The sequence below is a fragment of the Hypomesus transpacificus genome, chromosome 7 (assembly GCF_021917145.1).
Source record: "Hypomesus transpacificus isolate Combined female chromosome 7, fHypTra1, whole genome shotgun sequence".
In the NCBI taxonomy this organism is placed as follows: Eukaryota; Metazoa; Chordata; class Actinopteri; order Osmeriformes; family Osmeridae; genus Hypomesus; species Hypomesus transpacificus.
This window is the reverse complement of record NC_061066.1, coordinates 9,088,685-9,113,883: the sequence shown is the minus strand read 5'-3', so window position 1 is coordinate 9,113,883 and position 25,199 is coordinate 9,088,685. Positions and strand designations below refer to the sequence as shown.

The 25,199-nt window shown below is 44.8% G+C and overlaps 3 protein-coding genes across 3 annotated transcripts in view; 1 reads left to right on the top strand and 2 right to left on the bottom strand.

The window, feature by feature from the left end:
• Nucleotides 1-424: 424 nt before the first annotated feature.
• On the bottom strand, nucleotides 425-9,260 carry cax1 (cation/H+ exchanger protein 1). The gene is made up of 20 exons (XM_047023290.1): nucleotides 9,145-9,260; nucleotides 7,311-7,469; nucleotides 6,959-7,086; nucleotides 6,710-6,818; nucleotides 6,466-6,582; nucleotides 6,285-6,346; nucleotides 5,667-5,855; nucleotides 4,816-5,001; nucleotides 4,190-4,289; nucleotides 3,855-3,996; nucleotides 3,540-3,723; nucleotides 3,212-3,311; nucleotides 2,837-2,955; nucleotides 2,684-2,721; nucleotides 2,479-2,595; nucleotides 1,653-1,797; nucleotides 1,336-1,430; nucleotides 1,159-1,237; nucleotides 951-1,059; nucleotides 425-859 (listed from the first exon to the last, which is right to left on the bottom strand). The coding sequence occupies exons 1-20, from the start codon at nucleotides 9,218-9,220 to the stop codon at nucleotides 786-788; spliced, it is 2,328 nt and encodes a 775-aa protein (XP_046879246.1). The 5' UTR covers nucleotides 9,221-9,260; the 3' UTR covers nucleotides 425-785.
• A 309-nt stretch (nucleotides 9,261-9,569) lies between these two features.
• smo (smoothened, frizzled class receptor) lies at nucleotides 9,570-18,804 on the bottom strand. The gene is made up of 12 exons (XM_047022986.1): nucleotides 17,915-18,804; nucleotides 16,782-16,990; nucleotides 16,437-16,646; nucleotides 15,663-15,835; nucleotides 15,083-15,302; nucleotides 14,656-14,779; nucleotides 14,464-14,556; nucleotides 14,138-14,246; nucleotides 13,411-13,596; nucleotides 12,772-12,920; nucleotides 12,267-12,401; nucleotides 9,570-11,884 (listed from the first exon to the last, which is right to left on the bottom strand). Exons 1-12 carry the CDS (start codon nucleotides 18,180-18,182, stop codon nucleotides 11,268-11,270), a joined length of 2,493 nt encoding a protein of 830 aa, XP_046878942.1. The 5' UTR covers nucleotides 18,183-18,804; the 3' UTR covers nucleotides 9,570-11,267.
• A 2,166-nt stretch (nucleotides 18,805-20,970) lies between these two features.
• plxnc1 (plexin C1) overlaps nucleotides 20,971-25,199 on the top strand; it is a 16,900-nt gene continuing 12,671 nt past the window's right edge. Inside the window, exons 1-8 of the mRNA XM_047022898.1 lie at nucleotides 20,971-22,195; nucleotides 22,284-22,436; nucleotides 23,227-23,361; nucleotides 23,550-23,650; nucleotides 24,076-24,181; nucleotides 24,293-24,437; nucleotides 24,722-24,809; nucleotides 24,931-25,018. Of these exons, the coding sequence (XP_046878854.1) occupies nucleotides 21,233-22,195; nucleotides 22,284-22,436; nucleotides 23,227-23,361; nucleotides 23,550-23,650; nucleotides 24,076-24,181; nucleotides 24,293-24,437; nucleotides 24,722-24,809; nucleotides 24,931-25,018 (1,779 nt within the window). The 5' untranslated portion in view covers nucleotides 20,971-21,232. The remainder of the gene's footprint in view (nucleotides 22,196-22,283; nucleotides 22,437-23,226; nucleotides 23,362-23,549; nucleotides 23,651-24,075; nucleotides 24,182-24,292; nucleotides 24,438-24,721; nucleotides 24,810-24,930; nucleotides 25,019-25,199) is intronic.

The following is a 25,199-nucleotide window of genomic DNA, read 5'->3' as shown; positions in this document are numbered from 1 at the left end:
GGAACCTGATATGTAAGGCTCAGTGTGTGTGGAACCTGAACATGTCAGTGTGTGGAACCTGATATGTAAGGCTCAGTGTGTGTGGAACCTGAACATGTCAGTGTGTGGAACCTGATATGTAAGGCTCAGTGTGTGTGGAACCTGAACATGTCTGTGTGTGGAACCTGATATGTAAGGCTCAGTGTGTGTGGAACCTGAACATGTCTGTGTGTGGAACCTGATATGTAAGGCTCAGTGTGTCGGCACCTCATTGGTTGGACAATGAAAATACATTTAACGTTGGTCACTGTGCTTAAGTTAATTACACAACCCATGCAACAAGACGACACGCCACTATAAACAAGTACTTCCGTTTTAATTGCAGTGATCATGACTATTCTTTTCTGTCATCAAAGCATTTTGTTGACATTCATGTGACGCAAACTCGACACCCAAAACCCAGTGACACAAAGCATGGGGTCTCATGGTACTGAAGCAACAGATTTAATATTACACAAACTCTGACCTATAACGGTACAATTTAAGCTGAGGAAAACCCTGACATAAAAACAATGGGACTTCAATTAAATAGTTTTATGATTAAGTTAGCTCTTTTCAGGTCGATTTCTCACCAAGGTGTGCCATGTTAAAACAAGGAGAATTCATTTTAATAGTGCAAAATATTTCCTACCGTCACCCTCAATTAGTATTAATCAGTTAAGTTTTCACAGTCGTTAAACACACATACAGTACATACTGACACAGATAACCCTGTATAAAGACGTTTGGTGGGTTCAAGGTACCCTTCAACAGGAGCTGGGCGAGGGTGCGAAAAAATACACAGCCAGGAGGATGAGATACACCACCACAAGAGCAGTACCTGCAGAAGATGAAAATAGGTATTAACCGTTACGCACATCTGGACATGAAACCACTGATTACTACAAACTACGCTGGGATACACAGCTTACCCTGAAAGTAGTCACATTTTCCATCCATGAAGATGTAGTTCACCAGAATCACACTGAAAATGCTGGCCCACAGATGCAAGTCACTGAAGATCAATACAAACCCCACATCCTTAAGGGAGAAGAGATCACTTAAAGATCAGAAAGGCAATGAGACTCGTAAAAAAAAAATAAAAAATAATAATGAATGTGAAAAAATGTGAACACTTACGTAGAAAGCGTTGAACAGGATGACTAAAGGGATCTGAATCATGCACACTTGGACAGCCAGACAGCTTCCCACCTCCAAACTGCCAAAACAACCCAGCAAAGTCTGGTCAGCATGATCAGACAAGCACAGGATTCATCCTGACAGGTAATCAATCGTATGCTGGAGTGCCTTACATACCTCAGACTGATGTTGTTCTGTAGGGCAAACTGGATTCCATTCATAATCTCTGGCAGCTCAGGTATCATGGCCAACACAGTGACTCCAATGAAATACTGCAAGAGTAGGTCACAAGTCAAATTTAGTCTAACTAAACCAAAAAAAAACCTTGAGAAAAGTCACTTAGCTGACAAAGCACACTGTGAAGATTATAAGTGTGTTTGTGTAAGGGCAGTTTAGATGTTCATCGACATATTACCAACGTTAAAGTCCCAATTCCTACTGCTGATGTGTGTGTTGTTAAAGTGCATGGTGGTGCTGCGAGGCCATTAGCCCACCTGGGACACTTTGGAGTTGTCCAGGATGGGCTTGATGTGCTCTGTGGTCAGGTCTGCACATGCAGCCATCAGCAGAGTGGCCAAAATCAACACCCCCATTGCCATCCACCTCGACCAGTGAACTACAGCACCGTCAGAACACACACACAGACACACACACACGACAATGAGTAAACAGCATAGTAAATCCAAACACATAGATGCAATGCAGGTGTGCTTGCCTAGATCAACCTGTGGCAAACAGCAGTTTAGAAAACATGATGGGATATCCAGAGGTTTCATCCTCCAAGTCTAGTTCAAGTTCAAGTCTTTTATTTGTCAGGTACACAGAACAACAAGTTTAGACTGGGCGCAAGCACCTGGCATAACATGACATATAAGTACACGGAACATAATTTACATTTATGCTGAGCTTAAATAAGTGAAACTTCCAAAATATTCAGATAGCAATAAATTATCGACTAATACTAAAACGTCCTAAATTACAGATATCAATAAATACAGTGTGTTTCACATTTAGGTCATTTTAGTAGACGCTCTTATCCAGAGCGACTTACAGTGCTTACAGGGACATTCCCCCAAGACAAGTAGGGTGAAGTGCCTTGCCCAAGGACACAACATCATTTGACACAGCGGGGAATCGATCCAGTAACCTTCTGATTACTAGCCCAACTCCCTCACCGCTCAGCCATCTGATTCAACCCTATAACCTATTCTAACCTAAGTGGAGTACAGTACAAAGTGGTCTAACATGAGGAGGAAGGTGTTGGGCTCACCTACACCACCATGGATGTTGGCCCCCTCCTGCGCATCCTGCCCATGCCCGTGACCATACCCATCGCTGATGTGAATGTCGTATATGTGTGAGTGGGTCTTCAGGGTGAAGATGAGGCCAATCAGGTAGGCAGCAGGCAGAAGCACTGAAATGGTGTACACCAATGGCCTGGGGGGAAACCAGACAGCACACTCACTCAGGAAGTCTGAGAAAACATTTTTTTTTTTAATATATATATAAATAAAAAGGTACCTACTCAATGTGACTGAGGTACAGTGCCTGGTTATGTCCACTCTTTTGCGAAAAGGAGAAAAATTAAGGTTACCTTGGGCTGACTACACCATCTCAAAGACAACATGCTTCCTTATACGTGTTGGTTGTCAGGAGGTGACGAGAGGTTGCTACCCACCACCTCGTAGTGACAGTCCTGACACATGAACGGACCAGTGACGTTCCCCGGGGTGTTATCGCACCGCTCACACACCAGGGTACCATAGGCCTTCGAGAACAGGGTCGGAGCAAACACACCTGTGTGGGTAAAAGGACAGTGTATGGATGAGGTACGTGGTGTGTGAGTGTGAGAGAGAGAGAATGACGTTCCTGAGAATTAAGGCCAAATCATAATGAAACTCTTAAAATTAGAAATATGAACTTATTTTAAAGATAATTCAAAACCAACAAAGCCGTTGGTGTTTAAATGTCAATATTAAGTATTCAATGCCTTTTAAAATTACTCAAAACAAAACATTCAAAACATTTCACAAATTTGTTTCCATAGTCATACCTCCGATAGATATAAAGAGCAAAGCAGAGCTGACCCCAGCGGAGCGGCTGTTGAATCGCTGCTCTCTGTGCTTAAAGCCCCCAATGATCATACAGATACCCTGGGGATGAACCACAGTCAACACTTTGGATAGTTTGTAGTTGAAGTGTGACAGGAAAGCCAAGGGGAGCAACAAAATAAATTGTACTTTGGTGCTGTTATACCTGCCAATTATGTAGGCTAGGTAGCCTACAGCGTTAAACTTTTCACATCCATTCTAATATCTTGTCAGTTAACGGTCGTTAACGAGCGTCGGTTATCGGTTAAATTTAAGCTTCCCCACACTCACGGGGATAAAGAGGATGCATCCCAGCAGGGTGCCGGTGAGGGCAGACTTCACAATCTCCTCGTAGCACTTGGAGCCTTCGCGGTGACCCCTGAGCAGGGCCGTGATGTAGAAGGTCAACTCCGTGATGGAGCCGAACGTGGCGTTCACCACTGCCCCCACCGCAAAGTTACTCTGAGCTGAAATACTACATTAAAGAAAAAAAATCATTACACAAAATGTGGATTATGTATTTTGTATATATTTAAGTTGTCGTGTATTTATGAGAATACATTTTGGAGCAATTGTAAAGCAAAGGAGGTGAGTGTTGTGCTTCACCTAGCGATACCCATGCCGATGTAGTAGGAGAGGGGGATGATAGAGGTCAATGCTGTTGCAAACTTGATCTCCGAGCTGACAACCTGGTTGTCCTCGTCAATGTAGCCGATCACCAGGGTCACTATCACCAGGGGAAGCAGGTCTGGGTGGCTTTAAGGATCACAATCAACTAGTGGGAAGGAAAAGGTTTGAATACGAGGTGTACAGAGTTTGGATCGATGCTGTAAATTCTTACATATAAATATACATAAGAGTCAAACGGGACTCCTGCTTGTCACATGTGGATGATGTGGGGTTTGACGACCAGAGCTTTGCCAAGGCAAGATGAAGGATACTGACAGCAAACACGTTGATCCCGTACACACTGTATTTGTAATAGTACAAGTTGAAAGCGTTGTAGCAACACAGCACCACCCTGGTCTCACAGCCTATGACCTGCAAAGAAGCAGTTGAACGACACCGTAAAACACAACAACTAAACCTTTATATCAGGGGTCTCCAACCATGTTCCTGCAATGATACCTGCACTCTTTTCTCTCCAACCACACTCAGTGGACCCAATTCAACACTAGTTACCTGATCAAGCAGCTATTTGTTAGAATCAGGTGTGCTGGATTAGTGTTGGAGCTAAAACCCACAGGCAGGTAGCTCTGCAGGAACAGGGCAGTAGACCCCACATGCCTTACATTACATTGTCATTTAGCAAACACTCTTATCCAGAGGGACTTACAGTAAGTACAGAGACATTCTCCCCGAGGCAAGTAGGGTGAAGTGCCTTGCCCAAGGACACAACGTCATTTTGCACGGCCGGGAATCGAACCCTCTGATTATTAGCCCAATTCCCTAACTGCTCATCCATCTGACTTACATAGTCCGTATGTGACATAAACCCAAGAGAAACAGAGAGAGCCAAGCATTTCCTGGTCCCTTTACAGGGTAATCACCTTCCAGGTGTACGCACCTTTTTGTGTGAGTGGATGTGGATGTCCTCTGGAGTCGTGAGCAGAATAGTGCCCAGCGTGCGGGCATTCACCTTGGCTACGGGGATGGTGAACACCAGGAGCCAGGACAGGAAGCAGGCCAGCCCGTGGGCCACAGCCAAGACAGGGTACCCGAGTATCAGCCATATGTAGGTGCTCACACGACCCTGACCCCACACGAACGACACAACCACGAGATCTTTTATATTACATTTACATTTAGCAGACGCTCTTATCCAGAGCGACTTACAGTAAGGACACAGCGTCATTTTAAACGGCCGGGAATCGAACCGGCAACCTTCTGATTAGAGAATTACAGAAACACACAACTGACGTCAAACCAAACCTGAACAAAACCACCAGTACGAGGCGAGCTATCCATTCCTCCCGACCCCACCCCCCCCCCGCTACTCAGGAATCCCACGATCATTACAGACACAACCCAACAGTATTCAGACACGAAGGAAGTAGACCATTATGCACAATTAAAGATTGGCTCGCGCTTGTTTAGAGAGACAAGGCATAGCTGGCAGAAACAATCCCTTGTTGTGCCGTTAAAGGATTAAAGAGTGAAGGTGGGGTGAATTTTCTTTTTTAAATTACATTTGAATCGCGATTCAGTCTTGTAGCGGTTCTCAAATATTTTCATTTTTTTGTAATGGCTTTATTTTGTTCTTTTTTGTTGTTGTAAGAATCGCAAGAAATCGATTTGCGACACCAAGAATCGATTAGAATCGAATCGTGAGGTACCAAAAGATGCCCACACCTAAGTGAAAGCTTCAAAAGATTCCATCTTTAAGCAGACGGACAGTGTTGATCCATCTCTCCATACCCAGTAGTGTTTACGGAGCCGGGTCTGTGGCCCAGGAGGAGTGACCTCGATGGCTATGGGAAGGGACTTGATGAGAGGCGTGGACTCCGGAAGCTCATTGACCTCCTTCTCATCCACGCAGTCCACCTCCTCAGGAATAGCCTCGCAGTTAGGGAACTTCACACAGCACCTCCGCACGGCACTGCTGGTCTGGACCACCAGACGGAGGGAGGAGGAGGGGGAAGAAGGAAGGGAGAGAGAGAGAAAAATGTATTTGTTGATTTGGTTCCATTGTCAGTACAACTGGGAGGAAGGTTTAGGTAAGCATTATGAACTGTGCATGGCTTTATATATACACAAGAAGAGTATAGTGTTTCCCCTAGGATTTTTTTTAGCAGTGGGGGCAGGTCAGGTCTACCCGTACCCCTACCCCCCCCTCCCCTACAAACAACGAAAATCAACTCGCAATCTCAACTCGCTGTGAAGCGTGTCTTTGCTATTCTCCGACATGCGCTCTAACAATCACGGCTGATAGACGGCCTAAAATGTTGTATAGCTCTTAATTCTGATACCGTGGCGGCAGAAATTGAACAGAGTACATTAACCCTTTCATCACCTTGAGGATGACCCCCTTCTTACCTTTTGTACAGACTTCCCAAAAGGCCAGATAAAGTAGCATGCTAACTTCAAACACAGCATCCCTGATAGAAGAAACCAAGAATATTTCCATGTTTACATTGTGTAAGGCAGATTTTCTGTGTACATTGAATGCAAACCATGATTCCACCTCACCCCAGCGACCACACGAGTGAACACGTACCATAGGGTGACCCGATGACTGTGAGAAACATCAGGATACAAACCAGGAAGTAGGTCAGGGAGATCCACCAGCCAAACATAAACAGGTAAGCGATGTTTCCACAGGTGATGACTGAACCTGGACAACAGAAAGACGCGTCGCATGAGAGATCTCACATCTGACCTTTACTAACGTGCGTCCAATTACAGGTTCTGCATGTGGAAAGTGATTTGGAAAGGGAGGAGAGGAGGGACGAGACACTGACCTGCGTGGGGTCGGACGAAATTTAGTTCCGAGTAAAGCTCCCTCACAACGTCCGACCTGTCCTCAATGGGCCTCTCTGTCACGTGGCTTTTCCACTTCCTGAAACCAAACTGAATACACACACACGTGAGTGCCCCCCGGTCAGTCAGGGGCCCTTGAAAATTGTCCTAACTTTTCCCCCCTATACAGCGCCCTTGGCACAAGGCCACCCTCCTCACGTCTCAGACTCCAGAGTCTCACCGCTTCTCACCTTGTAGTTGTTGGCCTCTTTATGGGCCTCCACCTCGTTGTCGGCCCTGATGGTGGTCCTGACGGTGGTGTCGTGCCACGCATCCTCCCCGTACTGAGAGGGGGTGGAGCGGCCGGAGGAGAAGGGCACTGGCACGTCCAACACACAGGGACACACGTCACACAACAAAACATGCACAGTCATCTAGTCTCTGGATAAAAGCCAGGGACTACTTATGTTACTCATCGTCCTCACCGAAGGACTGGAATGTGCCTCGATTCTGACCAAATTGTAATGAAAATGTGAAGGTTTCATGAATCCTGCGGTGAGGATTGGTCGTGTTTAACAGTTGACCAGTAGGGCGGTTCCTCACCCCTGTGAACAGACTTGGGGGTGTACTGGCAGGAGAGGTGAGGGTGGGAGATGTCGGGGGAGAGGGGGTCGGCCATGTCCGGGTGGTTGTTCTCGACACACAGCCTGTCACAGGCGATGGAGCGCTTGTGGGCCCGGGGATCATGGTCCACCTGGGGCTCTGAGGAGACGACAAAAACTTGAAACCATCCAACGCTTCGTCAAGGAACAGATCTGGCTCTTAGATCGTAAGCTAGCATGGGGAACACGGAGACAATTATCCTGTTCTCCTATGTTGATCTTGAAAGTAAAATCGGACAACGTTTTGATTTAACGTTTTTCGGTCATGTGGGATTAAAGCACTGACCGAAAAGCTGAATGGGCAAAGGAGCTTGGTCACAAATGATACCATTGCATAATACAACCCACCAGTCTGGAGGGAGGGGGTGGTTATTCAACCCTTCTAGGAATCATGTTGTGCCCACTGAGTTTGAGTCTGTGACTTATCTGTGACTAACAAAAGACTCCTGATTGTCACATGTTAGAAGCAGCCAATCATCCCACCGTTACAGCGCAGGAGGCCTGGTGTGTCTGATCACATTCTCTATAGACTAACCATGCGTGAATACCAAATGGAATTGGACTTGGGACAGGGGTTTGGATTTGTCCTGTGTGCAGAGGAAGGCTGATTCATCTCATTAGAAGACCCTCATCGTGACATGCATTACTGAGCTCTGATATGCGTACAAGAATCAATGGTTTAGGGTCACACAGATGATCCCTATTTTCCCAGTAACAAACCTACATCAGACGTGCCAACCTGCAGAGACTCATTTCCGGGAGGTGGCTCCCCCCCCCCCCCCTCAACCAGCACGTACACCCCCCCCCTCCCATGACACGCGATATGCACCTATCTCTACCAGAAACGACCATTAGACAGTCTTTGACAGACCTTATGGGAGACTTGGGATGTCTGTCACATGATTCATAGTAAATACATCAATGAGTCCTTCCTTGACTTTAGTCTGACAATCAAGGGCGAAATAGTCAATCAAAACATTGGGGGGGGACAGCTGTGGGACTTTCTGTGTTGGGCTTACCTCTTACCTCTAAATTTGCATTAATTCAAAATCCTAGTGTAATTCACATAGTCGTTATCTCATGGATTATGTTAGCCAAATACTGGATATTTACCATCCATATATGTGCTAAACGTCTGTCTGATGTCGCATTGCTAACTCACTCATTGACGTATAAGCTATAGGGAAAACATGACATGGAGAAATGTAGTTAATATGTAGAAAAGTCAAATGGATTTGGGAAATGGACTGGCCGGGATTTGATATTTTCGGAGCTGGACAGAAAGACGTAGGCTAGCAGCCATCAATATTGCCCGCATAATCATACAGTATGAACAAATTGGGGGGGGACAAATTGTTCTTCTTTAAATATTGGGGGGGACGTGTCCCCCTGTCCCCCCATATAATTACGCCCTTGCTGACAATATTGCTATGCTAAACGAAAAAACAAACCCCTTTCCTCCTCCAAATTGTGTTAGATTCCAGACTGAATTCTTGCCCATTACCAGATAATATATATAGACAAACAACGTAATATTGCAGATCATATCCATCAATTAACACTGACATTCATTGCATATTTTGTCATGAGCTGAAGCAGAGAATGGTTAACTTTCAAATACGTTTGTCAAGTTACTACCCTTTCGAAGGCAAGTCCAAATCTTGCTGCTTGAGATTTTTTTTGCAAGTGCACGCGACTGTGTGCAGTCATGTCAGCGCACCTTGAGTTTGGATCGACAGCGCAAACAAATTAAGAAGAACAGGAATCAACCTTACCTGAACTTTCAGCTGTGGACCGCCGGCGACGTTTCTCTTGGTCAGTAACCGTCAAGGGAACTTTTTTGTTGGACATTTTGCCGGTTTGTGAAGTACTGCCTGGGTTCTGCAGCTCGTGTTATCCGCACGCGTTATCAACTCATCTAAACTCCACACCATCAATAAGTGAGCTTCATATTGAAATTCACGCCGCTCGTCCATTGGTAGGAAAAATATATTGCATTCTGGGATGTAGAGTTTTCTTTGCACACAAATCTATCTCAAGAACCATTCGAACCTTCAGTCCATCTCAGGAAGATTTGAGTTCTGGTAAAATCAGTCATTATATACAGTAGACCTTTTGAATGTGATGGTAAATCTGCATTATGTTTTTTATCTTCCAATTTGTCTTCACTGTGACAAAGTCAAGCACGAGCATTTTTTATATTCATTTTTAATTAAAACTTTATTTACATATACAAAAATACAACTGCACGAGTAAAGTATACAATTCTGTACGACAGATTGAGGAGTGAAACAGACATTAAAGAACAGAAAACACAGGGAAACAAAACTTTATCAGACAATAAGGCCAAGAAAATGAAAAATACTAATGGCATCTTCTCAAAACGGTACAAAAATAGTTGAAAATGTTTTATTTATCCTCAAAGAGATTGTGATAAAATCTCAATAGGTTACATTATGCAAAAGAAGCCAGGGTAGCTGAATGTCAGTTCATATCAAACCCATCTTCTCTTATGAACCTACACGTTCGATACATATTTTGAATATGTATAGTAATTATAGTTAGTGCGTTTTAATGGTGGAGAATCCACATGAATTGGAACTCTAATACTACAATGTATTGACGGCAGTGCTGTGCAGTTCACCTGGCTCTTTCTAAGATTGAGTAACTGCTTAAATAAACGTCTCTTATACTGTACACAGATAATCAGTGAGTAGGCACTTGAATGATAAAATGGTGTAAAACAAAAAAAAAAGAACACTTCCAAAAAAGCTCCAACCTTATTCTGACTTTAAAGGTTGCCCTATATTCTGGTAGCATAGAGGCATTCGCATGTTGGCCTTAACATTGTTGCCACTTCCCTTTTGGCTAAGTATTGTATCAAGCCAACAAATGATACAAAATAGCTGTGAAGACCACCATCAAAAGGTGCACTGTATAGGCCAATGGACAAGGCATGCAAAAATACAACCACAGTACTGACAAACTGTTGTATTTGAACCCCACTCTATGAATAATAATGATACGATAACAATATTACAAAACAAACAAAACTCAGTGAAGTTGATGTTAATTATGTACAATATAATAAAAAATTAAGTAGAAATCCTAAGCAATGAACTACTGTAAAAAATAACCCTTTTTAATACAATTGTACACACAAAAAGATTTATACGTGACCCATGTTAAATATGTTGTAACACTTAAAAATGATTGCGTCCCTATTCCGTTTTTGTGTTTAATTTCAAATTTCTAAAGGTTTTTTATTTACTCTATCCTTGGATGAAGGAAATGTGTGTGATTGCACCAGGCAACATAAAAATAACAAAAGCACTGACTACTGGACAACACAATCACGTTTAAACAAACAATCACAAACATACAATGATACTTCCCGGTTCTGTGTAAAGAGAGCATCTCCAGAAAAATGCCTCAATCTTAGCTAGCAAACACAGTTTGTCACACTTGGGAGTTCAAATTCAGTCGGTCACATATATATTTTAATAGGCAAGTAAAAGTAATGTCAAACAGTTGATATTTAAATTGAGCTGCCTCTTGAGTTCCGTGGAGTCTTCTACAATATGTTTCCGAAACAACTTTGTGGACAAACCTGCCAATATCACAGATGGCCTTCTTAAGCTTGTCCATGTTTCAGTCCTCTACAGCAATCTGCTCATTTTTACGTAAAACTATCTCTACTGCCTTCAGTCGCTTTATATAGATATTCCTGGCTTTTGTCCAGTCAAAGTCAGTCTGTCCTCAGTTGGGTTACCGCAACACCCAACCACCCTTTCAGGAAGACAGCACTGTAAATCCCGAAGTATCCAGCACTTCTAGCTTACAGTCTATAAACAACATGACCACACACACAACACCTTCGGACCTCCCTGCCCCTCACTCAAAAGTCAGAGTCTGCGTCCATAAGCTCAGCCTCTATCAGATTGGTCTGCGAGTGAATCGGATCGATCCTTGCCTTTCTCCCCTGTGGTCTCATGGTGTAAACTGCCCTCCCCCACCCCCCACCCACTGGCTCCACCTCCCCCGGGTAACGGTAGCCACTGCTGGGCTGCCGGGAGTGGGCTACAGGGCAGCGAGGCCCTAAACCAAGATCCTCCGGTGGGTCATTCAGGGCGTGGGGGTTTGAGAGCAGGGCGAGGTCGTGGTTCCTGCTATGCCGGCTGGAAGGGTACGGGGCCAGGCTTGTGTACCTCTCCTGATAGGGGAGGGGGTGCGAGGGCCTGGATTCGGGGTAAGACCCTGGTAGGATGTCAGCCCCTACTTCCTGTTGCTGTTCCCACAGGTTGGCCACCAGGCTCCTGTGCCCTGGCAGCTTGGGCAGGCGAGGCACTGAGCTGGGGCCGAACTCCCTCCGACGGTACCCCTGGTGGTCGGCCGCATCCTCCGCAGGCCGCTCCTCCTTCTTCCTCTTCCTCTTTTTCCTCTTCCTCTTCATCATCTCCGGAGAGATCTCCGCTTCCACCATCCACAGCTTCTTCCTTTCGTCAGGAGGCGGAACTGAGGAGGGGGAATAAAGAGAGACAGAAAAAAGGTTTAGAATTGAGCAGGGGAGCATGGATTAAATGATGGCTGAGGACTGAAAAGGGGAAACAAGCTGCAGAGAGGGAAAGGATACTTTTAGACCAGGGAAGTCCATGGATGTGAAGTAGCCCAGGACAAAAGATTAGATTTGTTTGCAGCGTTAAGAGATATGTTTGGATTACAATATTAGCTTTCCTTGTGATTAATTGAATTGTTTTATTTAATTTTATCCCCTTCACAAAAATTTAAGTGCATCACAATACACACAGTTTGTTCAGTCATCTATGGCTTTGGCAACAATGCTTACTCGTTCATGCCAATAAAGCATTAATGAATTTGAATGGATGCCAGCTCTCACCAGGTGTGCAACTGGGCGTGACAGAGATGTCCTGAGGCAAGATGGCACCTCTTCTGGCCACCATCTTAGTGACATGCTGGGCCCAGGCAGACGACATGTCATTGGACGGCTCGTTGAGGTCAAAGTTAATGCCAGCTTTGAACGTAAGGGGAAGAAAAAACACGCGCACACACACACAATTACAATCCATTCAGAACACAACTAACTCTAGGTTCTGTATTCAACTGAGGAAACCAACATGGAGTCTCTCCAACTAAAGCAAATAGGCAAACCACTGCAGCCCCAGTGTATATGAACTTGTAAATCTGTCACTCAGTCCTTAACCTGAGACAAAACAGTTGTCTCTGACAATAAATATAGTGGCCACTACGATAGCGAGGTATGAAATCCAACTCAGAGAAGCGTGTGGATGTTGCGTGTTGGGAGCAAGCTTCGACAATTGATGGGGTGGTATTCTGTAGTACCGGTTTCAGGCATCAGAGGGCGCTGTACTGTGCACACTCACCAACAGGCCCCTCGTGGGAGACGGTGTGGAGGCTGAATGAGAGCTCCTTCTCAGGATCCTTGTGGAGCTCTTTGCGTTTGGAGAAGGCTTTCGCGATCATCTTACTCTTCTTTATCCTTTTAGGTTCGTCATCACTGCGGCCAATGATTCTACGACAGGTTAAAATGGTAATTTGTTAAATTAAAATGGGAATATGACATGAACTGTTTTTGTTGAGAAAAAAAAAATGAAATTGCTTCTCTGATATTGACTGGCTATACTGACTACACTTATCAAAGTTCTCCAAAGAGGTATCACTATGAGTCACGACAGTCTCTCCCTTGAGATTGGTTTGCCTGTTTAAATCTACATGAGACACATTTAGCGTGTTGATACTGGTCTGGCACAAAAGGTACAGGGAGTCAGATGGCTGAACGGTTAGGGAATCGGGCTAGTAATATGAAGGTTGCCAGATCGATTCCCAGCCGTGCCAAATGACGTTGTGTCCTTGGGCAGGGCACTTCACCCTACTTGCCTCGGGGGGGAATGCCCCTGTACTTCCTGTAAGTCGCTCTGGATAAGAGCGTCTGCTAAATGACTAAATGTAATGTAAATGTAAAGGTACAATGCTCCGGTTTTCTGGTTCCCAGTTCAGCTTACTTGCACCAGGTGCGCTTCCAGATGAGGATGGTAGCCTTGGTCCATACCCAGGTACTCATGGCAATACCAGTCCCAAACATGGAGAACAGATTGATCTTCTCCACCAGCAGACTGGGTCGGTTCTTGATAGTGCATTCTGGGATCGGCTTGTTGGTCTGGTGAGCTATTGTGACGTTGGCTTCGCACCTGCAACCAAACATTATTACGGACATCATTACCACTGAGAGGTTAACGTAGATCGGGCCACCCAATAAACAAACTTAACATTTGTTTAAGGCCCCACGATTGGTTTGACTACATTATTTTTGTTTAGAGCCACCAAAACCCTAGGGCCGGCTCTGACAAAAATAACTGTCTAGCCGGCCCTGACGTAGATAACTGCACAGCCGGCCTTGACGTAGATAACTTTACAGCTGGCCCTGACGTAGATAACTGCACAGCCGGCCCTGATGTAGATAACTGTACAGCCGGCCCTGACGTAGATAACTGCACGGCCGGCCCTGACGTAGATAACTGCACGACCGGCCCTGACGTAGATAACTGCACGGCCGGCCCTGACGTAGATAACTGAACAGCCGGCCCTGACGTAGATAACTGTACGGCCGACCCTGACGTAGATAACTGCACGGCCAGCCCTGACGTAGATAACTGTACAGCCGGCCCTGACGTAGATAACTGTACAGCCGGCCCTGACGTAGATAACTGCACAGGAGGGAAAATAACTCACAAAACGTATTCTCTGAAGCTCCTCTCCCACTCAGCTTGGCTGAAGAAGTCGTAGAAATGGCAGCCGAAAGTGATGAACACAAAGCCGAACGCCAAGAATCCAAAAATACCTGAAATCAAAAAGAGATATGCATATTCAAGGCCTTCAGCGGAAAAGGAAAATTCTTCAGTTGGCCTAAAATATACCATGCAACTAAAACTGTGACAACTGAAAACAATTCATCTGTGACTTTACTGAGAGGTTAAGTCTTCAGTACAGCATCCTATGATGTGTAAGAACTAGGCCTGTTTTTTTCCTGTCTCTAATAGCAACACCAACTGTCATACCAAGCCTTAGCATCGTCTCATTGATTTTGCTCGCTGCCTTTTCGCTCAGAAGCCCAGGGTGATTACTCTTGATGGAAAACAAAGTCATGACTCCTGGGAAGACAGACGAAGGAACACAACAACATATCAATACAGGTACGATGAAGATTAACTCTGTGATGTAAAACGTGCCGGATGCACCCAGACGCTCACCTCGTATGAGGAAGTAGCCGCCGATAACGAGCACCACTCCGATGGGTGCTAACACAAAGCCTGCCCGGTAGTGGTAGTTCTTATAGCCCACAAAACAGATCCCACTCACAGAGTCTCCATCCACCTGGAGGGTCACAGAGAACGGAATGACTCGTAGCTCAGGGTGTATGAAAGCACCTAACAGTGGACATCTACAGTACTGCGCAAAAGTCTTAGGGCTCAAAGTCACTTTTTTAAGTAAAAAACGCTTTGAGAAATAATGAAAACAAAAACACCTAACAAAAACTGAACATCACACTTTTAAACTGCTTCACAAATACAGAAACCAAAAAGACTAACATTTAAGACAACATTCGTGTGAGAAAAAAACACTAAAGACTATCGCACACGATTGTGTGTGTGTCGACTGTTTGACAATAAAAAGTACCTCAGCGATGGCGAGAATGGCCACGGTGAGTATGAAGGGAATAGACCAGGTGATCATGTGGAAGTAGGACGTGCGTCCAGACAGGGGCTGGTGGGTGGTGCCCAGGGCCTTGAAGGAGGCGTGCCAGGCGTAGGTCAGCATGACAAACCAGATCACGCCTGACATCAGGGAATAGTAGACGATGATGAAGATGGTGACGCAGGACAGAGTCTCCGTGGACCTGGAGGAAGAGAGGGAAGGCGAGAGAGAGAAGGAGGAAGAGAGAGAAGGAGGGAGAGAGAAGAGGGAGAGAGAGAAGGAGGGAGATAGAGAAGGAGGGAGAAAGAGAAGGAGGGAGAGAGAAGGAGGGAGAGAGAGACGGAAGGAGAGAGAGATGGAGGGAGAGAGAGATGGAGGGATTATGAGGAGAGGCAGACAGCACGATAGAGGGCAAACGTCTAAAGCCACCAGAAGGTCATGATGAATCAATATCAAGTGCACTTATATGCATGCATCCATACTTCCATACATACACACAATCCAATTTGAATACAAATTGACCATCTCAAAACTCATGAACCTATGGAGGCCTGTGACTTACGAGGGCTCCCCGAGTCGCATGGTCTTGTCACTCTTGCAGACAATCTCCTCACGAGCACCCTCCATAAACTGAGCTAGCCAGCCCATACTTCCCACGAAGAAACAAGCGTTGATATAGAAGAGGATGACGGCTGGATAGCGATTGGAGTTCTTCCAGTCTGCCAGAAATGTGGCCTGTGAGCGGAGGGAGGTTGAAGGTTTATAGAGAAAAGCAGCATCGGAACAGTGGTATCGCAACCCAGGCCGTTTCATAGAAACAAAGAGGTTTTTCCACAACCACCAATCACCAAAGAACACATGATTACATTGTGAATGGTAGCTGGCACTACTGGTTTGGCATCAGAAAAACAAATGTTTTCATCCCACGAGCATCAACAATACGATCACTGGCATCATGGGTATTGTAGTTTTCTTTGAACTAAGAAAAATCAAAATGTATATGTACAGCCCTCTTCACAAGCAATGTCACAGAGGGCTTCAGATATGCCCATAGAACTGCCCCAGCCTAAACCCTCAATGAAGATACCATACATTTACATTTAGTCATTTAGCAGACGCTCTTATCCAGAGTGACTTACAGTAAGTACAGGGACATTCCCCCTGAGGCAAGTAAGGTGAAGTGCCTTGCCCAAGGACACAACGTCATTTTTTCACAGCCCGGAATCGAACCGACAACCTTTTGATTAATAGCCCGATTCCCTAACCGTTCAGCCATCTGACCCCTAAACCCTCAGGGAAGATACCGAGAAACTCCCAGGAAAACTCTGATGCTCACCAGTGTGAAGAAGGTGCAGAGGAGGGTAATAGAGCCAAAGTAGGCGATGTAGGCGTGCATGTCTGAGTGCTCCTCCTCGGTGAACAGAGGGTTGTGACACTGGATGCCACAGCCCTCCACGTCTTTATACCAGCTGGCCTGGATATCCGTCTTCACCAGAGGGGCCTCACACTGGCCTGACGAGTTGAACTTTAATTTCTGCACCTCGTTCTGTCAAACCGAGAGAGAGAGAGAGCATGATAGAATGTTGCATAATTTTTTTATTTTATTTTTTCTTAAAAAACGAAAAAAATAATTTGTAATTGTGCCACAGACACAGTCTGGACATATTTAGACTTCTGTTACCGGGCAACCCATGGGAAACTTGTCCTTGGTATCGCACTTGAGGAAGCCTGGCCATCCCCTCTCCTGGTCCACGATACTGCAGGGGCGCCGGGTGGCCTGGCACAGCTGCTGGCTGGGCAGCTCCACGTGCCCATTGTCACACTTGGGCATGTAGACGGCACACAGCAAGGGCTGGATCACCGACCAGCAGCGAGGGGCGTTCCGCAGACCTGCAGGGAGCCAGGTGAGTGCAGAGGGTGAGGGGCGATGACCACAGGAGGGCGTGGTGCTTAGCAGGGGCGTAGGTTTGTTTTCAAATATGGGTGGGACAGTTGTATTTTTTTTATATATACCTGAGGATGCAGCTGTTTAATATGATTTTCTTCATAACAAGTGAGGGGGATATTTTTGATGTTTTGAACGAGTCCCACCCAAGTATGATGAAACCTATGCCCCTGCCGCTTAAGCATGTGCGTCTGAATGCAGACGTGATGGGATTCATCACTCCCCTTCACCTCCATCACCTCCATCACCTCCATCACAACATTCTCACCATCCTCCTGGGAGGATGATTAGGAGGAGGATGATGAGAATGTTGTGATGGTGATGGAGGTGATGAAGGTGATGAAGGGGGTATTGACACTGACCGACTGGAATTATACAGCCTATAAATAAAGATTCAATGATTTCTGCCAAATGGTTATTGTGGAGGTGGGTGCTATTGCCCTGGTAGGACACCACAGACGGTGAGGAAGTTAATACTTCACTTACGGATTCTTATGGGAAGTGAAGCTCACTGATTATCAAATTACTTTTGCCTACTCTAAAGGCTTTACATTACAGGGTTACAGAAGATTTTCGGACAATAACGTTTTATTTTGTTTGAATAATGGTCTTCTTCCTGTAATACTAACTCTGTGTATTATTTATTCATCATTTACTACCTTCAAACAGTAACGGTAATTTACTTGCAGTGAGAAGCTAGAGACTAGATTTCCATTGATAACTTTGCTGGTCAAAAATGACATCTAGGATGCATCTAAATTGACACTGAATTATGTTGAAAGTTTATTATTAATAACATTCCCTTAATTGTATTCTAAAAGATTCTAAAACATGCAATTCATCAAATTTGTCTAAAATAAAAGTCATACCCGACCACATGGCCAACTTCTCAAATGCTTCTTCTTGAGTGTTAGAGTCCTCCGCCAGAATAAGCGACGTGTGGGTGTACGGTAAAGGGGACCCCAGACATGTATTGTATTTGAGCACTTCGCATGTAGTTGTTTTTTTACAGTGTTCATCCAACATTAGTGTTGCGTTTTTCTGTACCATGGCCGCATGAGTAACAAATGAGCATGCAGCCCAAATGCTAAGTACCCCGAACGCTCCAACAATGGTGCTCGCGTTGTAGGGAGACATTTTGGGAGGATCGACGGTGCAACTCAGTATCCCCAAAATAAAAAAAAATAAAAACTTTGTAATCCAGTACCCTATATATTTACTAAAAGAGAATGCCGTTCATTTACTGCCAAGTTTCTTGCCATAGCCTTTGTAACGAAAAAAGAACATAACTTTTTTTCCACGGTTTCAAGCAGTACCAAACTTTTTCATCTTGCATTTCTCGTACAATCCTTGATTCATCCTTTGAATTCGCCTCATTATCTATATCACAGCGCAAACAGATTATACTTCGTGTGGAAGAGGTATAATATTCCTTGCAAGGTCAGTGAAACTATTCCTTTAGATTTTTGCTAGATAGCGGAAAAAGCAATCTAACCGAACAAGTAACAGAACCACCATCCCCCACCATCAAAAAACTTGCCATGAAAAGTCTGGAACTCTGTAATATGATCTCGAGCTCTCTCCACCCCTTAAACGCGCCCCTCTCTCTTTTGCAGAAAAAGGCAAATTACTGGAGTACGTGTCCCGAAAAAAAGAGATTCATAAGGATTCTCAGTGAAGTGTGTTTGATAAGTTTCGGTCTTTGTTTTTCTCGCTTGCAGTCTGGTCGGCAAATTTTTTTTCTGACTTTGCCCTGGTATGCACATGGTGGGGGAGAGCCAAGTAAAAAAAAAAAAAAAACTTCTCTCCCATCCCCCTCACCAAGGGTAAGAATGTGCCTTAGGAATACCAAAACAATCTCCATATCGCTGCGGGAATGCCACCACGGCTTCCACCATATCTGTGTCTATAATTTTATTATACCCTTATACGAGAAATCAAATATATGAGTCATTTTATTTAGCCAAATATCTGCAGGTTTTAAGACACTTATAGGGCATGTAATGGTTGTCCAGGATCATTATTGCTTATATGTAATAAGTATGTTTTAAAACCCCTCACATCTCCACTGTCCAACATAAAATAGTGTCAAATATATGTGCATAGTGTTATATAGTGTATTTTCACATGTATTCAAATATGGTAAATGGAGATGCATAGTGTTTTGTGGTCTGGTAGTGAAACACAGTTGATAACTCCATAGCCCATTTGGTTGGGAACAAATATTTGTCTTATTATTTGTTATTTATTATTTATTTATATCCTTTATTATATTTGTCTTTACTGCACACTAGTCACTTATACACTGTCACTTTCAGCTACTGGTTGCTCTTCAGTAACATTGCACTACTGTACCTCGCCACCAGGCTCCTGTTTGGTCATTGACAAAGTCACTGATCTGTAAATTTGCAAATTTTGTGTATTAGGGTTAGTATAGCGTACTATTTATTGTTATCTGTAATTTAGGAAGTTTTAGTGTTAGGGTTAGTATAGTCGTTTATTTATTGCTATCTGTATATTTAGGAAGTTCACTTATCTAAGCTCAGCATAGATGTAAATTTGTTCTGTGTACTTATATGTTATGTTATGCCAAGTGCTTGCGTTGTCTTGTCTTAAGAATTTCAGTGCCCAGTCTAACCTTGTGTTGCTCTGTGCACCTGACAAATAAAAGACTTGAACTTGAACTTGAACTTGAACTTAATTTTCCTCCCAGCAACTTTTAAATCAGTTTCCCTAAGAACCCTGATAATGGAAATGGGCTTCCTATCTCAGTGTTAAGGGTGAACTTGCACGTAATTTATTGCCTAAATCTATTTCGAAGGCTTAATTGTTTATTTATTTTTACATAAATAGAGTTTAAAGTACAACCACCTTTTCACAATCCAGAAGAACAGCTCAATTACATCATTACACAACTACCTCCAAAGTACATACATGTGATCCACACTTCTGTCTAGATTGTGTTTCATTCATTCAGGTGATTCATTTAATGTCCAACGCTTACACGCAGTGGACTCGGGTACATGTAATTGTCCTCCTGTTTTGTATGAATAAAGGGGGACATCCTCTCTCTCTCTCTGTGTGTGTGCGTGTGCGTGCGTGTGTGTGTGTGCAACTTAGGCCTCCTTAAAATCACAGCAACATGGCTGCTGGAATGAGTCACAGGAAGGCAGGGACCACACACAGAGCACCAGTCTCTCTCTCCCCTCTCTCTCTCTCTTTGTCTCTCTCTCTTTCTGTCCCTCTCTCTCCCTTCGCTCTCTCTCTGTCCCTCTCTCCTTCTCCCTCTCCCTCCCTCTCCCCCCTCTCTCTCTCTGTCCCTCTCTCCCCCCTCTCTTTTTCTGTCCCCCTCCCTCTCTCTCCCTCCCTCTCTCTCTCTATTTCTCTCTCCCTTCTTCTCTCTCTCCCCTGTTTCTCTCCCCCTCTCTCTTTCTGTCCCCCCCTCTTTCCCTCCCCTCTGTCTCTCTCTCCCTCGCTCCCTCACTCTCTCTCTCTCTCTCTCTCTTTATCCCTCTGTCTTCCTATCTCTCTCTCATTTTCAATACAATGCCTTATGCATAGCACACTAGCGCCCCTTCATGACATTACATGAGCTGGACGTCCAATTCCACGTTCCTTTCTCATCAAGCAAGGAGTAGCTCTGTATTCTTATACTTAAATCTCCAAAGCGATGTGTCATTGGGGTTGATTTAGTTTGATGAAAAACTAAGACTAGATAAACCAGATTTATTGAACCTACTTGTGCACCTCCTAGTTTATCTGGACAGGACACCCATATGCGGGCGCAGATGCACCAGCTGTAATAACTCGGCGTTTTGTATAACAATTTGCAGGTAGACCTTTTCACCACCAGAGCACAGCAAAGACCAAATTCACAATGGACTGCATTTCAACTGCCACAACGGAATTCCACCTGTGAGAAAGAATTATGACAAAGTATAGCCTATCCTGTGAATCATCAGTGTTTGGTAAAAATGGATAGTAATCTATTGATTAGTCTAAGCATCTGTTAAACCGTTATATACGGAAGTGTGTCTTCATATAATTGGACAATATTGGAAAGCGGAACTTCACTTCAATGTATTACCAGGAGCACTGTTTCGCACTACGCACTCTGATTTTGGTACCGCAGGGACAAGGCGGAGAGCGAAGAATGCAGTGTAGACTGCAGCTTCATATTAGTGACTATGTGCAGCGCTATGTGGTCTATTATATTTTTAGGGTCCCTGGTTGTCCTTGTGGATTGGGGTCGTGGCCAGGACATCACCTTTGATGGGTACATTCGTGACTTTGCTGTTGGCAACAGCTCACTCTACGCCATAACGGATGACTATCTCTACAAGGTGAGCCACAATTTGGCTCAAATTACCAACAAGATATCTCAGAGAGGAATACTTATAGATAACGACAAATTTGAGAGAAGCACTGGAAGCAGTCCTGTTTGGAACACAACTTACAAGGTGAACATGTTGGTGCCATTCATCAAAAATAACACCTTAGTCACCTGTGGAAGTATCAAATGCGGGTACTGTGAAGTGCTAGATATCGATGACATTTCCAAGTCTGTGCATTACGAGCATCTTGAAGTTAGCCCCAACGGCTTAGCCATTGGATTTGTGGTCGATATCGAGACAAAAAATAAATTAGAGACTTATGTCTTTGCAGCGAGTATGTTATCAACCAAAACGGAGTGTCCTCTTGCTGGTTCTGTGGTTACCTTGAGAAACATTAACGATAAACAGACTGGAGGGATATTATCTGAACGTGACCAAGACCAGTCAGAGGCAAGAATTACCACCGAGGATAGGAGTTTCAATTTTGTTGACGGCTTTCAGAATGAACAACATATATATTTGTTCCGAAACCATCGGAAAGGTTCCGTGTCAGTTCAACTTATTTGGCTCCAGGTCAAGACAAACAAGAGGAATACTTTTGGGTCTCTGCAAGGTGCGAAGCTTCTGTGCTGCGCGGACCAAGAGCGTCCGCAACTACTCTCATCCTCCTTGATTTCCGGCGGTCCACTAGTGCTCTGGGCCGGTGTTTTCACGAGAAATGACACGACAGATCCCGTGAATACCGTGCTTGCCATTTATGACATCAGTCCGGGTACAGGACCCGACCCGGCCTTCTGCAGTAACCAGGTTTGCAAGGTATGCTGGTGAATCCTCACGTTTAAATCAGACTGTGTAGAAAATCATGCTGCTCCTTGACTATTGGTGTGCGTGTGTGTGTTTGCAGGAAAAATCCGACAACACCCAACCGCCACCAATCAAGCTGCTGCATCCAGTATCTGTGGTGTTTCAGTACAAGTCCATGACCTCGGTCCTGGCAGTGAGACAGGGCTCCTGGGTGGTGTTCTTCATCGGAACAGGAGATGGTCAACTCATCAAGGTCTGTATCCACGACATGCAGCTTGGACCAATCAGAGTGACTTGACGTTATGTATACTATCCTTCATAATCAGATGTTAAACAGTACATAGTATTCGTCATAGTGAAGCTTTTGCAGAGACTGACAACTTAAAGAGATCTGTATCATGTTGTGTATGCACTCTATCCCCTTCCTCTGGGCCTCAAGAACATCACCTCTCATTAAATCTTAACTTCAGCAGCTGCATCTGAACACCATTTCTGCTCAAACACAATGATTCATAAATGTCACACACAGTTAATTCCACAATCACATGACTAAGTGAGCCTTCTGGAAGGCTACAGTAGATTACTTTATGTCGTCCTTTTTCCTGGGGCTGAACGGCTTGCACAGCCTTGCCAAAGCCTCTACACACACACACACACAGACACACACACATACAGACACACACCCGCACATAAACACACACACACACACACACACACAGACACACACACATACAGACACACACCCGCACATAAACACACACACACACACACACACACACACACAGACACACACACATACAGACACACACCCGCACATAAACACACTCACACACACACACCCGCACATAAACACACACACTCACACAAACACCCTCTCCCCCCCACACAAAAACACACACAAAGCAACCCAACTTGGTTTCTACACATTCTGCTAATATTTTCACACTGCTGTTGCTCTTGGCACATTAACATCTAAATGTGTATAATATATATCTAAATGATATAGATGTCATAGTGAGTGTTCCTCTTTTCCTTCCTGTCAGCTTGCTGTGGACAAGAACTACAATTCCTCCTGTCCCAGAGTTCTGTTCAGGTCAGACAATGATGTCCAAGTGTTTCCCAGGATGCACCTGGACCCAGTGGATCCCAGACACATCTACATGGTTCTAGGGAATCAGGTGAGCTGTACTCTGAAACGGTCCTATTTTAATCTTAACCAACGTAAATTTGACTCCTCTGTAGGTCTCAGGTCCTTTGGGGTTGTCACGTGTCTGCTGAGTTAAAGTAGCCATGTAGAAGTGGAAGGAACTGTGTGATAAGTTGCATTGTGAAACATTTGACACATGCGTGTGCGTGTTTGTTCTAGATGAAGCGTGTCCCTGTGGCTACATGTGGTCCTTACATCACTTCTAAAGACTGCTGGTCTTCCCAGGATCCATTCTGTGGCTGGTGTGAGTCTAAGAGAAGGTCAGGGACATGACATGGTGACACATGTTGTTAGAGCTGAGGCATGCACCAAATCTTCATCTAGCAGTTAGCATTCAGCAAACATGGTTTCCTGTTTTATCAAGTCATACTTCCTTAATTAAATGTGGCAATAATCTCATTCCCTCTGTGATCTGCTTGCCTCCCTGCTTGCCTCCCTGTCTGCCTCACTATCTTGTCTGTCTCTTTGCCTCTGTCTTGTCTGTCTGCCTCTCTGCCTCCCTCCCTGTCTGCCTCACTATCTTGTCTGTCTGTTTGCCTCTGTCTTGTCTGTCTGTCTCTCTGCCTCCCTACCTGTCTGTCTGTCTGTCTGTTTGTCTGTCTGTCTGTCTGTCTGTCTGGTTGTCTGTCTGTCTGTCTGGTTGTCTGTCTGTCTGTTTGCCTGTCTGTCTGCCTGTCTGCTCTAGCTGCACATTTAAGGAGGACTGCTCAAATTCCACATGGATCTCCATTCCTGACGACTCCAAGCAGCAGCAGATCTCTCACCAGCTGCAGAGGAACAGAACTGGACAGGTACCTTGAAGCCAGCTCTCTCAGGCATCGGCTATTCAAAGGCAGGGTTTGTCACAGGCACTTATTGTCATATTTGTTTGACTGACATCACTCTACGTTTCCCTCCAATAGATAACCCTAACCATCCAGGTCCATCTCAGTGTAGTAGGGCCAACACCTGCATTTGCCTGTAACCTTGCCCCAGATAAAGCGTTATGTGACCCATCATTCCCCATGTGCACCTGCCTGCTCTCCAGGGACACACTATCTATCCAAGGTCAGTAGCGGTAGCCTCTAAATTAGTTTTAGAATACAATAAGATACAATACTAGACAAGATTACTTGATTCAATACGATAGTATTTGTTGTCAATTGGCCGGAATTGGCCTGGAATTGTGATGCTCACCACTAAAACATATACAGACAGACAGGATATAAGGCAGATGGAAGGAAGATGCATAGATACATACAGATGTGGTGTAGAGAACCAGCTCAACGCTACATACCCAGCTGCCCCTAACCCTAACCCCACTTTACCCCCACCTCTGCTGGGTTGTTCAGGCATGGTTGTGAAGGTCAGACTGGGGGGGGAACGGCTGAAGGAGACGGTTGACTGTTCAGGCATCACAGGACCCCCCACGTTCGACCTGTAAGTCTCTTTAAACAAATATAAATGTTAGCTATTTTTGGACAGTGACAGTTAGAGACAGACAGGAAATGTATGGGAGTTTGTAAACAAACATATTGACGTTGAGGCCCCCGATCCTCAGGTGTTCCAGATGTGTATCAGCCGGCTGTAGCTGGAGGAACCAGACCTGCTCCTGGACACCACATCCAGCGCACACACACCTCACACAGGTAGGATACACACCAGACCAGCATCACCACGGCAGCCAGTGTTTCACACTCACTCTCACACAAACACCCTCATGCTTCACACCTCCTAAGTGGGTCAAAATAACCATAGCTTCTAAATGTCAGTCTGTGGTTCTGCTTCCGTTCTTCTATTTCACCATCGGTCTCGGACTTCCTTCCCCAG